This window comes from Bidens hawaiensis, unplaced genomic scaffold (genome assembly GCF_021521415.1).
Source record: "Bidens hawaiensis isolate Kalapana, Puna unplaced genomic scaffold, B.hawaiensis_p1.1 tig00039622_1, whole genome shotgun sequence".
Taxonomy (NCBI): Eukaryota; Viridiplantae; Streptophyta; class Magnoliopsida; order Asterales; family Asteraceae; genus Bidens; species Bidens hawaiensis.
Window position 1 is genome coordinate 122599 of NW_027496980.1, and position 16612 is coordinate 139210.

A 16612-nucleotide genomic window follows, 5' to 3' on the forward strand; every position below is an offset into this window, starting at 1 on the left:
GGTGTCTGGGGTATGCTTTTTATCATGCACATAATAGTATATCTCAAGAACATTCCGCGGAAAAAAGTTGGTTTATTCTAGGCATCATGCCATTGCCTTTTAGATTTTGTTTCAGGTCTAATGTATAGTTGTGACCAGATGCTCCCATTATATAGATTCTCTCTTGATTTATTGAAGTTCTGATTCGATTTTCATGTAACCATACTATTATCCAATCTCCATCTAATTAACCTTAATCATTACTCATTGGTAGATTATAAACACATTCTTCCCACATCAATGCATGATCATTTAATATGATTTCCTTCCATAGCCCAGTTCAGGAGGGGTGGATCAAACATAACAAGATTGACAAAAAAAAAGTCAAAGAAAGAATATTTTAGAAAATAAATCGTAAAATGGATAGATAAACAAAAACTTGATAAATGATGAAAAAAGAATAATAAAAATGGAGGCACCAAACATTCAAAAAATTGTATCAATAAGAAAGAATTATTGTGCTTCCGGACGCTCTAATAGAAGTTCAGTATTTTGTGGAAAGAAAAAAAAACCTTTGAATAAGGGTTTAACCTTGGTGTAAACGACCGTTGAATATTATAATGAAAAAACTCAATAAAAGTTAGAACGACAATAAAATCTAGGAGTATACCTAAACGTACAGAACTTGTCAAGAATAAACAAGTGGCATGTTAATGACCCCTTCATAAGTTAAGAGGCGTACAAGATGAGTTAAAATGTTAATAGGTTTTAAAATTTTCTTCACACACAATAATTTAATAAATCAAAATTTCATTAGAGTGAATTGCGGTTTTTGTTTATGTGGTTTGTCAAATCTGCGCTTTTAGTCCAATAATTTCAAATATGCGATTGTTTCCCTTGTGGTTTCATTTTGCTTGCAACTAAACCCGACCCCACTAGCCTCGTTAAACCCATCATCGTACCACTCACGTAAGGGGCAATTTTATCTTTTATTTCCCAAATATACCTCAGCCCCTCACGTGTGGGGGCTTGGGGATTAGGTTGGGGTTTATTTGGGTAAAAAAAGGACAAAACTGTCCTCACGTGAGGGGCACGCTGATGAGTTTAACAACCAAACTTATCAGGATTAGTGGGTCGGGTTTAATTGCAAGTGAAATGAAACCACATGGACGTAAATCACAAATTTGAAACTATTAGACTAGAATCGCTAATTTGAACAAACCACATGGACGAAAACCACAGTTTACTCTTTTCATTAAATAAAGAGATGTGAAGGGGGTTAAACAATTTCTTTAGGGTAAGGTGAAGTGAAATGAGGTTAAACAGGCAATGTGGTGCCTATATATGAAGTTAAGAAGCATGAATGTATACAACGTGACCTAACCATATGTGCCTACATATAGAGTTAAGAAGCGTAAATATATAAGTGACCTAACCATCACTACTTAATTTGCTTGGATGTAGCAAAACTCATTATAAATTTATAATGATACATGTGTAATTAAAAAAAGTATTAAATGTTTATGAAAGCTAAGTATCTTTCATCATGGTTGATTTACTTATGATACATGGCAGTCAGAATTATTAGTTATTAATATTCATTAAACTAAGATGTTTGGTATTGTTTTCATCACGTTAAGTCTTACAAATGATAGAATTCTTTTTAAAAATAGGAAATTTTAAAAGGATGAAATGGTTTTTAGAAGAGAGAAATAGTGGTAGTGGTTTCTAAGAGATCTATCATTTGAAATGACGAATCTCATATTATATAAAGGTCCTGTCAGTTTCTGTTGGGTGAGGTGGACAATTAGGTGGTGTTCTGTCATTTGAAATGACGGACATTGTACAATTTTTGTGTGTTCCGTTATTTCAATAGGCGGATGTCACTTTCTCTAATCCTCCGCTTTAACTGGCAGTTCACGATACCCACAGTAATTTGCCCTATATGTCAAAATGCCTTTTGAGAGACATCTGTCATTAGAAATGGCAATTGTCGTCTGGACATCCGTCATCAAATGACAATGAACAACATCTGCCATATTTAACATTTGATTGACAACTCCAAAGTCTCATTTTTTGTTTTATATTTATTGTATTAACTAGGTTAGTTACCCGTGTAGCACACGGTTTAGAATAAATAAATTTATTTAAACAATAATATAATGTGACATACAAAAAAAATATGTTTAACAGATATAAAGATATATTATATGGTATAATAAATTATACACTATACAATATGGAAATAGAAAATTTATAAATCTCTAAATATTTCTTGATACACAATATGTATAGTTTTATTTGTAAATTTACTTGTTTTTTCAAAACTTAGTAGTTTCACATTGTTTCTGATTTTAACTCTAGATAATGCAACAAATAACTGGTCATGAGTTAAAACAAATTTTCTAAAAAACAAACCAACAATCTACAATGATTGACCCTCGTTTTTGTTAATCTTCATTCCAAACAAAAATTAAGTGAAATTTTCATTCTTTGAAATTAGTACTTTTATCTAAAGGTGTAGGATTTAAAAAATAAATCAATAAAATTGTGAGTTCCAATATTATTTCGGCTTCTATAGCACGGTTATCATATTGTAATTTCACATGTAGCTTAATTTCATTGCATAGAACAATTTTCTAGTTAATATTTTAATCAACATCATCAGCTTTTAGAATTAACCTATGACTTAACAACCTTATATTTTGAGATCATTTAAAAAGTGAAGAAACTAATACTTTCTTGTAATGTATCATTTTATGTTTGATAGATACCATATGAAGAATATAAGGATATACAAAGTCAATTCATCGTCTGATTAACAATGTGCTAACGTTTAACATTTGTATTCCAAAGGTAAGAAGTTGTCTTTACCGCATGAAAAACCAAAACATGTAGTATAGTGTTAATATTTTTGTGGATTTTTAAGATGATAAACTTAACATAAATGATGGGTTGATTAAATAGCAAATTAAAAAAATGTTGTAAATGACTACTTTTTTAAACCAACTCGTAGATCGAAACTCATTCTAATAATAAATTGTTTTGAGTTGAACCATGTTTGATACTTTAACCGGTTAAAAAACCAGTCGTTTGAATTAACATAAACACTAAGAATACTTCAATAGTTAATTTGTCTTCTAAAAGTTTGAATGATTAAAAAGAAAAAAAATGTATTTAATATGAGAGAGAGGAAAGAAATTTAAAATACAAAATTATTAATAATAAAGATAAATGTATTTAATATGAAAGAGAGGAAGGAAAATTTTGTAAGAATTAATATAGTGATGACATATGAATAAGAAAGTTTTGTTTATTATATAGTATAGATACGTTTTACTTTTACTTTATTCTTTAAAATACATTGTTTATAAAATAATATAATTTATAATTAATTATTAAAAAATAATTTGTATTATTAAAAAGACTAATATGTTTTTACTTTTATTTTTTAATTATTAATAATTAAGTAGTATGATTAAAAAGACAAATAATTAGTATTTTTAATTAATATATTAATATTACTTTTAATTAATAAATATAATATAAGTTGAGTTCAATCATACTTTTTTGGGTAGGTTTTTTTCTTAAATATTAAGTCATGTCATTTGAAATGACAAGTGTTCTCTAAACATCCATCATTTCAAATGGTAAAACTTAATTTTATCAAAAAAATATCTTGTAAAAAATATGGCAGAACTTTATAATATTACATTTATAATAAAATTAATATAAGAAATTAAACACTTAATATTAATAATACTAATCAAAATTTTTAATATAAAAAGATTAATAAATAAAATAAAAACATATTAATATAAAAAGAAAATGGAAAAATTAAAAGCCTAAGCTGTCAAATCTGGGTCAGATCTGATAGTACGGGTACTGTTTATACTCGTCATATTCATTTAATTTGTTCGGCTAGCTTAATTCTCGTTCATCTCCTTCTTTAACTCGTCTAATATAAAAAGATGAGTAATCACACCCCCTTTTCATACTTTTGTTTTTGGGGCTCTATGCGTACAAAATCACATGTTTATTATACCTAAATATCTCAATTGCCATTCTAAAAGTTGTGTGTTGTTTGATTGCTAATTGTTATATGACTATGTGTTTATTGTTTTTGTCTGCTTGGTATCTCATCATCATCCTCATAGTATGATCATACGACGTTCGAGTAGTTGGCCTAGTGTCAGGAAAAGACATTAATTGTTTACATTAATTGTTGTAATTCACAGTCGTAAATAGAACTGGTTATCTTTATTTATTATATAATATCAAATCGTGGTTACTCGCTCAGCACATGTTGTTGACAATATATATTATTTTTATTTAACGTATTTTTGTTTACGTTTATAATTACTACTTTTTAACGTTTGAGCTCTTTCAATTGAGATGTGTAGGGCTTTTTAGTTTTTTAACGAATGAACACAAACGTACACGAACATGTTGATTTTTTTAAACAAACAAACATGAACACAAATAGTTGTCTTATGAAAAAAGGGCTATTGATGTAGGTGACGAATGTGGTTGATGCATGAGAGAGGATGTTGACAATAGTGGGTGGTAATTGGAAGTTAACCAACGAAGGAGAGGAAAACTGACGACAAAGAATATGAGAGGAGAAAACTTAAATTAGGGTTTGATGATAAAAGAGCTTCACAAATAATTGAGATGTTATAACCCGTAAAGGCTATATGGGTTTCGTGAGACCTATGACCCGCGTAAATTATTATTTGATAATTAAAGGGGTTATGTTACAAATAAATGAGATGTTATAATTCATTTAAGGAATATCTGGGTTATGTGAAACTTATGACCTGCGATAATTATTGTTTGATTATGAAAGGCTTCACAAATAAATGAGATATTATAACAATTTAAGGACTATATGGGTTTGGTGGGACCCATAACCGCGAATTCATGTCAAACGCATGAGAAACCTCAAATCACAAGTCAAGCAATCTGGTGGCTTGAGAGGCGTGGGGAGCAACCAGAGAGTGACAAATAAAATTTTTTGGTAGACATTTAGATAAATGGATAGATCCAATTTTAACAAATTTTTAGTGAGGTTTGTAAATATTTTATTGTAAAGAGAAAAGTTTGGAATTTGATATGATAGTTTATAGGTGTATGACGTTGTTAATGCTCTAGCATGTGTTTCGATCACTAATTTTAATATTATATAATTCTCTATATATTGTATTCATGTTTTTGAAAAAAGAAATTTGTTTATAGTACTATAAAGTGGTCGCTTTTCTTTAATATATACAAAACATCGTGCTCGACTACTTAGAAAAAACAAAAGAATGTAAAAAAAAATAGTCAACAATAATTGATGCTTAGCAGTTCAAGAAAACAAAGCACTTTTGTTGTTAAGAATCACCTAATTTTCTTTTTCCTTAGCACACGTTTAAAGACCAAATAGAGTTACGTTCACTTAAAGCATCTCTAGCCATCACCATTTTGATGAAGTGATAAGAGGATTTCCTCTAGGGCTTTCTTTTGAGGAGTCTCATATTTGATCCTGACTCACGTGCGTGCTTTGAAGTATGACCAACAACTTTGATAATGCGGTAAGACAAGTGTTATGGCCCTTCAAGAGAGTCACTCATGTCACAGCGCTAGACGCTTTTCAAGGAAAAAAAGAAACACCTTAAAAAGGCTAAAGCATCTCCTAGTGAATTGCTTCATGGACGTTGGCCGCATCACCAATCCAATTCATGTGATGTGGGGAGTCGGCATGATTTTCGCCCTTTATTTTTTTGTTAATACATAATAATTAAGATAATTTTTATAAATAATAGGTTAAACGAGTTTTGAGCCTAATTTAAGAAAAATATAAATACGCAATCGTATTATTAATAACATATTTTTGCCTTGTTTTTCTATTTTACTAATTACTAAATGTTTCTAATTTGTTTCCGATGGATTTAAATCATTTCCTGACAAGCCATTTAAAACTGGATCAATAAAATTTTAAATTGAGACGGGCTAGTTCATTAACTACTTAAGATTGGCTGAGTAAAAGCTTAAATCAAGTTGGGTTTAAATGTGCTAAGCTTGAGATTGAGGATAAATTAGAGTTCATTTAATGACCTAATCGGAGCTCGGTTTTACATTATGAGCTTGACTAGGCTCGTGAGCCTAAACAAGTCTATTATATAAAAATGTAATCAGTTTTATTTTATCTAACAAGTATATTACTACATGGTATATAAGTATTATACATAATAAAATAATTAAAAAAAATAATTACTAACATATATTTCTAATATATAAAAATTTTAATTATATATATAATAGAATTTAAATAATACACACAAGTATTTAATCAATAATACACATTTTGAAAATTTATTTACCAAGGATTTGGTTCATTCGGTTAATCTCGATTAACGATTAAGTTATGCTGACCCCTAGACTACTAAACTTGAGCTTAGACAAGCTCGAGCTCCACTAACATCGTTTATACGATTAGTTTATGTCATGCTAGTCATGTATAACGTGTTAAATAAAATAAAATAAACGATTTAAATTTATTATCTTTTACTATATATAGTAATATATATCCACATATGTCACTCAAGTGCTACAAAACGAAAATTCAAGAGGATGGTTAAGTTAGGGAGCAGGTACATATATCCAGCAATCAATATCATGGCATAAAAGTTAAATAAGTGGTAGTTAACTAGTTCCCTTTGCTTTGAGAAAAAGATGAAGAGGCATTAAATCAATACAAAAGCAAATTAATTTATGTGTAATATAATACGCATTTTAAACTTGTACCATATGTATTTAATTATCCACATGCATTATCATAATTATGTATCCTGCCAAATAGGAGACGCTTTTTTTCTTGTATAAATATAACAGATACATGACAACATAAACACAACTACACAAGCTTCTCTTTGGTGCTGTCAATCTTCTAGTGACAATGGCTCGAATTAATGGCAGTACCGCTCCTCTACATGATGCCGTTGAGACGGTGATACCAATAAAGTTCTCAGGACAAGCACTAGAGCAAAAGGCTAGTAGTGCAGATGGTGTCAAGAACAATGAGGTGGTAATTGATGCAGTCTTGAGGGTGGTGGTGCTTGTAGCGGGCGTGGCTGCCGTCATTATTATGGTCACATCTAAACAAAGCAAGCTGGTGCCATTACCCTTATCGCCAACCACTGTAGTACCATTGGATGCAAATTGGAATCAGTCTCCAGCTTATATGTAAGTAACATAACACTAGTTTCAACTGACATGCATTGTGAACTATAGATAATAAACTCGGCTAACATGTTACATGTAAGTATATAACTTAACTTATGAATTATGATGCAGATACTTTGTAGCAGCGTTCTCTACGGCTGGCTTGTATAGCATCATCACTGGTGTTGCATCAGTTTTACATCTGAAGAAGACAGGAAGAAGCTCGATAAAGCTGCAGTTTTGTTTCGCGATACTAGATTCTGTAAGTGCTGCTAGTCTCTTACAAATAGATTAATTATAGAGTATTAAATATAGATTTCTATGAAAAGAGATCATGATAAAGCTAAAAAATTAATTAATGATAAGTTGATAACGATAAAATGTTCATAAGGTTCTTAATATTCAAACCGGACGTATGATTATAACTAATAAACAAACAAACCATGATCTAAAAGCATTTAGTATGATAACTATAATAGATAATAAACTCGGCTAACAAATATTACTGAGGGACTAGCCATGATTCAATCTTATTATATTATTAAAGCAATACAAGATATCCACATGACCTTCAGTAGCATATTCACGTAGGCTTCCAAGTCATCCGGTTTCCATTTATAGAATTGGCACATAATTCACGAATTAATGTTTTCTAGAATCATAACCTCACTAATTAATGTTTTCTATAATCATAACCAACTATTTCTTTTCAAATGTTTTAAAAACCAATTTTTACCACAGTTAATTATTTATAACTGATTGTGTTCCCTTTTTTAGTACGGCTATTATTTAGCAATTCAATAATTTGTATATTTATACATATGTTTCCTACATCTTGTGGTTTTGTAGAGAATACGGTAAATAATTCTTATGATATCTACATATATATGACGTTTGAAGTATTTTCCACCCGTGTGTAACATGGGCCAATATCCTAGTATAATAATAATAACAACAATAAGGTATGAACTAATTAATACATGTTTGGTGTATGCAGCTATTGTTAGCTATTCTATCCTCAGCGGTAGGAACTGAACTAGCGGTATCATGGATTGGCCTCAGAGGGAATAAATATTCGTTCTGGAATGAGATCTGCAATGCATTTGGATCCTACTGTCACCACTTATCCGCGGCTACCACTATGGCAATCGTATCCATCATCGCAGTTCTACTACTAGTTTGGCACTCATATTACACTCTTTGGAAGAAACTTGTGAGTCAAAAGTTTGGTCCATAAACAAACATATTTACGTATGTACCGGTTTGTTGCTATTTCACGTTCTACCATTTAACTTGTTTAAGTTCATGCTTTTTATTTTTTGTCAGTTTGAGTCTGAATTATGATGTAAAGGCTTGCAATATCCAATATTTTCAAGGAAAAGAATAATGAATTGTAAGATAGTGGTCAAGACTTTTTATTGATTTCCATTTAATATAGGGTTACATTATATAGAGATAATCTGGCCCGTGGGCTCGGTACTAAACCCTAATACTATAGGTTCCAATACTCCCCCGCAGTCATAGCGGTAGAGAATCGGATGCTTAGACTGGAAAACAATACATATAAAAAACATAACAATAATAATACAATAAATGTGCTTCAATCGACTCAAAAATCAAAACTTTTGCCATCAAGTCCATATAGTGTTGATATCTCCATCCATTTATCGGTTGATTGTGCCATCCATAGTTTGCATGATTGTGCTTGTTGGGATTACACGATTGTAGTTCATTGGTTCTTGGTTCCCGGAATGATAACCGGCTAGCGGTAAGTTCACAACCAATGACCGTAGTCATGTGTCAGTCTATTGAGGCTTAGCATGCGGCGTGCTTTTAGATCCGAAGATCTTAAATAGAATGAAAAAGAAAGAACAATAAGAAAGAAATGCCAGTGACCGTGATCAACGGCGGTCTCTTGGATCCGTAGATCAAGATATGAGATCCGTAGATCTTAAAAAGAGATTAAAAAACTAATCTAATCAAACCGTAGTTTGAACTCGGTGGCCGTGGAACGTGGTCCTTATCGTGGCTAAAACACCGGTAAAATAATTATAGAAAAACAGGAAAAAGAAGCAACCGCAACTGTTTAGAAATAAAGAGAACTAGTAAAAGAAAATAACCCAACCAAGATGAAGTAAAAACCAAATCTGCAAGAGATAAAACACAAAGGTACCACAAAAGTGCTTATATATCTTGTTCGAGAAAATTAGCATAAACTCAAATCATTGTATACTTTTGTGATGAAAGTCAAACAATGATGTCATCAACCGAAAATAATTGCATCAAAAAGTTACAGTGAAATCAATATGGATTGGAAGGCAGCCGATGATAACGAAGCTTTATTTGACATAAATTAACTTAAAAAATAAAAATATAAACGAAACCAAAACGGAGATGGGACAGGGCGGCAGCGGAAGCGGTCGGCACGCTACAAAAGAGCGGCGGCAGCGACGGCACACCGCCCCGTCTAGTGGTTGTATCAAGTGGCGATGGCTAGGGTTTGTATTTGTGAGGAAGAAGAAAGGTCAGAACCTTATGGCTCGGATACCATGTAAGATAGTGGTCAAGACTTTTTATTGATTTCCATTTAATATAAGGTTACATTATATAGAGATAATCTGGCCCGTGGGCTCGGTACTAAACCCTAATACTATAGGTTCCAATATGAATAAAATAAAACCAAAGCGAAATCATACAAGTTCTGTTTATTTTACTTTGAACCGAAATGAGAATCTTGGAACCGAAAACCCAGTTCCGCTTTTGTTACATACCAAATGAAAAACCAAATGTATAACTCAGTTTGTTTCACGATTTTGGTTTGGCTCGATTTTTTGTTTAAGAGATTTAAAACCGAATATTCAACACCATGGTAATATGCAAGGTTATAAGTTAGGAGAACATATATTTGTTAATTATAAAGTTGCAAGCAGCCTATTACAAAAATAAAATGAACGATTTAGATGTGTATAGTGACTAATAACTTTGTCAAACATCACTTAAACAGTTCGACAATCGCGTAATATGAATTCTTTGGTTCTGCCAAACATCACTTAACTTTGTCTTTTACACTAGAACTCTTATAATTGATTTGCTTATTGAATTACTTCTTAGGCAGGTTGAGTTTGTAGTGGAATAGTATGTTAAATCCGTAATTTTAAATGTTACGTACTTACGTCGATAGCTTATTACTTAGTTGTTCCTTGTTAAGTGTTAACTTGTTAGTTATCATTTTGTGACTACACGAAATAACTTAACAAAAAGGTGTGAACCAAAAAATGACTTTAATCAATTTATGAACTGTTATCGACTGTAACAAAAACCTTGGAACTACAGTACTATAACTTACGAAAACCCCAAAATTCGGTTACCCAATTTAAATCCAGTAAAATAAAAGTTTGATGACACGAATCAAACCCGTAAAAGTATTTTGATCAATGACTAGACCTGACCCGAGAGCAAATACTTCTTCATAGACATCTCAACACCAAAAATATTTGACACTAATAAAAAATTTTCTTGTGTTCGCCACCGCATACTTGTATATATAATCTCTCCATGAAACTAATTAATATAGCCCCAGCCACCACATTCTTGTAAGTGTTTTTGTAGAGAAGAAGAGTCCAAAATCATTGGAAGGACAACAATTGAACAAGATGGAAAGCAAGAGAAAAGAAACCAACATGAACCTTAAAAAGAGCGTATTTAAAATAGAAGTGGTATGAAAAATATAATATCTTTGTCCTTTTTTTAGCAACGTGCTTTAATTATGACTCATAATAGCATTGAGTTACCTCTTACACATGATGCAAAATAATCTGATTTTCATTGTATGCATGTGTATTTCCAGCCCAATTTCTGTGTATCATGAGTATCCTGACATGAATTCATGTTAAAAGAACATGCAAAATTTGGGATCGAAAATGAATATTTCTGACTAACCCATTGTCGATTTCCTCGTAAATTGGAGAGATTTAGAATGACAGGGCAATTCTCCTTTGGCGGAACTAACGTGCTCCAAAATTATGGAATTGCTCAGATTATCTTCTGTCAAAGGAGAATTACACTGTTATTCTTCTCTACCGTATGCTCACTATTTTCCCCTTGCTTGTGTCCAGGTAGTTTCTAGCTTCTTTTATAAAGAGCATTCTAGTTTATTTTGTAAATATTCTTTTGAAATAAGTTGGTTTATTCTAGGTATGATGCCTTTGAGCTTTTGGTTCACATATGCAAGTTTGTGTTTTTTATGAGATGGTCCCCAATACCATATATGCTCTCTTGAAATTTAAAGGAGTTCCATTGATGTCCCAAATTGAGAACCAATAGTACTTTGAATTTCTTAGCCTGTTGAGAATTTATCAAAAATTTCAATTGACTTGTTGGTTGACTTGGCTCCTTATCCCAATATTTTGTTTTTCAAAGAATATCAACTTTGGGTTTTCAAAATCCTTACGTTTCAGAAAATGAATACAAGTTGCATACTCAGATATCATGTTATTGGACGTATCACGCATATATTATGTTTTGTAAATGAGTTGTTAGGCCATGGGGTGTACGTACATGTAAGGCCCCGTTACCGGTAGCCCTACTTTCGTGTTGGATTTACTCATAAACGCAGTTCTAAATATCAGAGTTAATTAAAACATTCGCGGAACATTAAAAACATTCAAACCATTACATTCCATAACCATAATTCTGGTCTTATCGAGCATTCATAGTTAAAAACAAAACATAGTCTTTTAAAATAAAACATCATAGCAAAATCTTCAGATGCCAGCTTCGTCCAACTCTGCCATGTGTCCTCCTCAAGCTACCTGCCTCATTCTACTCACCTGCGTGCATACTAAAAGTCAGCTACGCTGAGTGAGTTCTAGTTAATCATATAATCATACAATACATTCTTACATTTCATACTTAACCTCTTAACTTTCTTTCATACACGCATAAGTGCATATACTTTCATACTTTCTATACATACATAATCATACGTTTTAAAGAGCCTTTCGCCCTATAACCTCACAGATATTATAAGGGTCTGGTCCCTAACATCACAGATATTATAAGGGTCTGGTCCTTAACATCACATATATTATAAGGGTCTGGTCCCTAACATCACAGATATTATAGGGGTCTGGTCCCTAACATCACAGATATTATAAGGGTCTGGTCCCTAACATCACATATATTATAGGGGTCTGGTCCCTAACATCACAGATATTATAAGGGTCTGGTCCCTAACATCACAGATATTATAAGGGTCTGGTCCCTTTTGTTTCGTGTAACTGCACCATACCTGTTCATACATGCTTTCCTTGACAATACGTGTAATCTCCGAAGAGCGTTCACGTACCATCATCATAACATACATACATTATGCATACATCATATATTCATACATACATCATATCTCTCATCATACTTATCAATCATGTCTTAACTACCACCTGACGGTTCATGCGATATCCGAAGATCGTTCACGCACCGTCAAGCAATCATCATACATAAATCATACAAGACATACACTTATCACTTAAGATAAGTGTATTCACTATCACATCGAGTATGTACACAGCCCCGAAAACATAACAAGGAAGTGGGGCTAGAAACTCACCTCAAGGCGGTTGCGTTCACCGTTTACGGTTATCCCCTTCTTTAGCTGTGCGCGACTAACTGTATAATAATTATACGTATCAATAATTATCACTCACATATCGTCTTTCTAGTTTAATTATTACCCTCAACGAACGGGGGTCCGGGGGCAGCGCCCCTGGCAGCGGGGTTCTAGGGGCGGCAGCCCCTAGCGGGGTCCAAGGGGCAGAGCCCCTGGCTGGGGTTAAGCTGCCAGGTCAGCTTGGAAAAATTTTATTTTCATTAACTGTCTTAACACATTTTCCATTAGCATTTTGAATCATTGAATAATATGCTACTTAAAAGTTCAAGGGCTTATTTGTAATTAAATCATTCTTTTCTAAGTCCAGGGACCATTCTGTCATTCTGTTAAACTTCTAGTTCGTTACTTATCCTTAACGAACTGACTTGCCATGACGAACTGGTTCTTGTAACGAATTGGAACCTTTAACGAACTGGTTACTTACACGAATTGGACTTTCTAATTCGTTATCTCCTTTAACGAACTGGTCATAACGAATCAAGGGAAATTCGTTACCCTTTTCCCTTAACGAATCAGAGACGAATCATAGGCGAACTAGGGCTAGTTCGCTGTGCCCCCTTATGCGAATCGACTAACAAATCACCCTCAGTTCGTTAAGTCCCCATAGCGAATCACCCTCAGTTCGTTAAGTCCCCATAGCGAATCACCCTCAGTTCGTTAAGTCCCCATAGCGAACTAGGGTTAGGTCAGGAATGTCAGAACATTCCCTGACATTCCCCTTAACCTCGTACCACTATTCCGGCGCCGCCTTTTCCGGAAAGCCGCCGGAAAACCGCGAACACGTCGGAAAAACGAGTTTTAACTCGTTTTTCACCGTTTTTCGTCCCGTTCGATCCAGATCTGAGCTAGGGTGACCCCTAAGCTCATCATAGGTTCGGTTTATACCCGATTCCATCCGGATCTCGTGACTTAAACGGTTTAACGGTGTCGGCTCGTCGTTTCATGATTATATCTAACGGATTTAAGCTCCTACAACAAAATACTATCATACCTTGGGTCGGGATCCGTTTCTTCTTCTATATTTCGGCTAGAGTGAGAGAGAAACTAGAGAGAAAATCTTAAGTGTGTGTTTTGGATGGTGTAAGTGATATGTGTAAATGAATTAAATGGAGGATTAAGGGTATATATATTTTTGATCATGGGCTTAAGCCCATGGTCTTTCCTTCATTCCTCCATAACCCAAGTCCATAACCCATATCCATTTACCCAACACAAGTCCATCTCGTATTCTATTCAACTAAACCGATAACGACCCGCTATAAAATAAACGAACTTTATTTTATTAATATAACCGAAAGTAGGATGTTACAGTACACTAGGAAGGATCTTTGGAGATTCATGAGGTACTGACGCCCATGAGTAGTGGTGGAGCCAGAAACTTTTTCTTATGAGTTCAGAATTTTCGATACTTGATTTTTTTTCCCGGAGTCAAAGTTTTCGTGCCTAAATGGGTCAGGTCGGGTCAGGTTGATCATTCGGTTAGATAAATAAAATGCAAAGTCATTAAAATACAAAGTCATTAAACATAAAGATATTGCATATTTTAATTTTTTCTTACATGTTTTCATGTTTTGAAAAATATCTTCAATCGCGACTTTGAAAAAGAATCATTATCAATACAACAAATACAAGCATCATTTATATAATCGTCACCCAAATGATTATGCAAATCCGACTTCACATGCTTCATTGAAAAAAAACACTTCTCAAACGATAGACCAACAGGTATTGGTTGTTGGCGATGGTTGAAACCTTGAGGCGAACGGTGAAGAAAAAAGTTGATCGGTTGCTGAATCGATGGCTGATGTTTTTATTTATTTTAACTAAACTTTTTATAAGCAATGAGTTCGAATATACTTTTTTTAAAACGATAATGGGTTCGCTCGCCGAAAAAGAATGGGTTCGCTCGTTAATCAAACACTATAGATTATATATAAAACCGAAAAAGAACGGGGTTCGACCGAACACGGTGGTGATGGTGTGGCTCCGCCACTGCCTTTGAGAACCCCCCCCCCCCCCCCCCCCCCCCCGGTTTTTTCTCTCTCTCCGGTCACTAGTGATGGGGTGTAAATGACCACCCTTGCACTTGTCATTATAATCCCATTCCTCCAAAAAGTTTTTTTCTTTCTTTTTTAATTTCTTTTTCATTTTCTTTTGGTATTTAAATATATAAATAAATAGAAATGTGGAAAATTAAGTATACGATGGGTTGAATGATGGAGGAAAAGTTGAAGTGATGCTGACGTAACAAATGATGCATAACACATAGCCCTGTTGTGAATAATATGGATTATTTCTAGAGGCGGATTTTTATGATTTATGGCTTTGTTGTTGTGCTTTTCAGGTGTATATAATGTAATAATATTATAATGATACTAGCGTAAGTATGCTTTTAAATAATTACTTAATTAGTTGTCACTGTTCATAAAATTAAAATTGTCTAAATGGGTGATGAAAATGTCCGATTTATAATCGTTATACTGTTGAAATTTTAATAAATCAGTTAATCGTCTTTAATTTTAATAAATGTTTCCTAGCTAGATGCATTGTTGTTTTATGAAAATATTTTGAATATTATTCATATTATAATTAATTTATATATTATAATGAATTTTGTAAATACTTTTATATACATTTTTTTATTAAAAAACCGACTGCTTCCCGTCATTGAGAGATAGCCAGTGCTCTGCTGATGAAAAGTCATCAGCATTAATAGGTGAAATTCCATTGCTCATCTAGGGTAATATGTCGATTCTCAATCAATTAAAACTCCATTGTTGATGGGGTTTAGGGCGAAAATAATATCGGTGATTCGTGGTGAAATGGATTTTGGTTATTTGTAGTTAATATATATCATTGACTTGTCGGTGAAATCTTCACCCACGATTGGATTTTTCATGGAATTCCAAATTTCCAAAAATGGTAGTTTTTCCTAAGTAAAAAGTTTAAGAAAATGGTGAGTGCCCAATGATTTTCAGCTATTGGACGAGATCGTCATTCCCATTTTGATTGAGTGGTAAGATGATGTGGGTGTGAATTTGATAGTCAAAGGTTAAATCCCCATAGTGTATGATAATATTTAGCTATTAAAAAAAACTATTGGAAGAGATAAGTTATTGAGAATTAAATGCATTAACATATAATTCTTGATACTTTATTAAATGCCTCTTTCTTTATCAAATGATTTTGTATCAGATAAAGTTTTGGTTTTTCAAATGATAAGAGTTTAAGTCTAATAGTTGTTAAAAGTTGTAATTTAACTTTAGAAGTTAGAGAGTATATAAGTTGTCATTTTAAAAAATTGTTGCATTAGTCATTTTATCAGAATTAAAATTCATTGCATGTAATCGTCCATTTAAAACACAGTGACCCATGATTTATTTAAGAGAAAATTACTATGCATGTTAAGCGGAAAAAATTATAAAAAGAAGCATATAAAAAGTTTATAACCAAAATGGGCATGGCATTAGATATTGACATGTAATCCTTTTGGGCATCGTTAGGCACCGGCACAAAATGTCAAAATATAAAACAAAATGGACTTATTGAATGTGCTAGGGAAGTGCTTTAATACTGACGAACGAGCTATAGTTGCAATACACTTCTTTATGTTTCTTTATGATTGTTTGTCCCGACTCTTTTAGGTGCATATCCTCAAAAGAAAAAAAAAAGTTCATTTTTAAGTCAAATATTTTAACGGAAACATCCTCTCTCTTTCTTTTTCTTAGAGTCAGTTTGCCGCACTCATTCGCTCGCAAG

The 16612-nt window shown here is 32.9% G+C and overlaps 1 protein-coding gene across 1 annotated transcript; it reads left to right on the top strand.

Annotated features, from left to right (window-relative positions):
• Positions 1-6758: 6758 nt before the first annotated feature.
• On the top strand, positions 6759-8571 carry LOC143591410 (CASP-like protein 1). Its single transcript, XM_077071619.1, has 3 exons — positions 6759-7206; positions 7318-7447; positions 8183-8571. The coding sequence occupies exons 1-3, from the start codon at positions 6920-6922 to the stop codon at positions 8420-8422; spliced, it is 657 nt and encodes a 218-aa protein (XP_076927734.1). The 5' UTR covers positions 6759-6919; the 3' UTR covers positions 8423-8571.
• The last annotated feature ends 8041 nt before the right edge of the window (positions 8572-16612 follow it).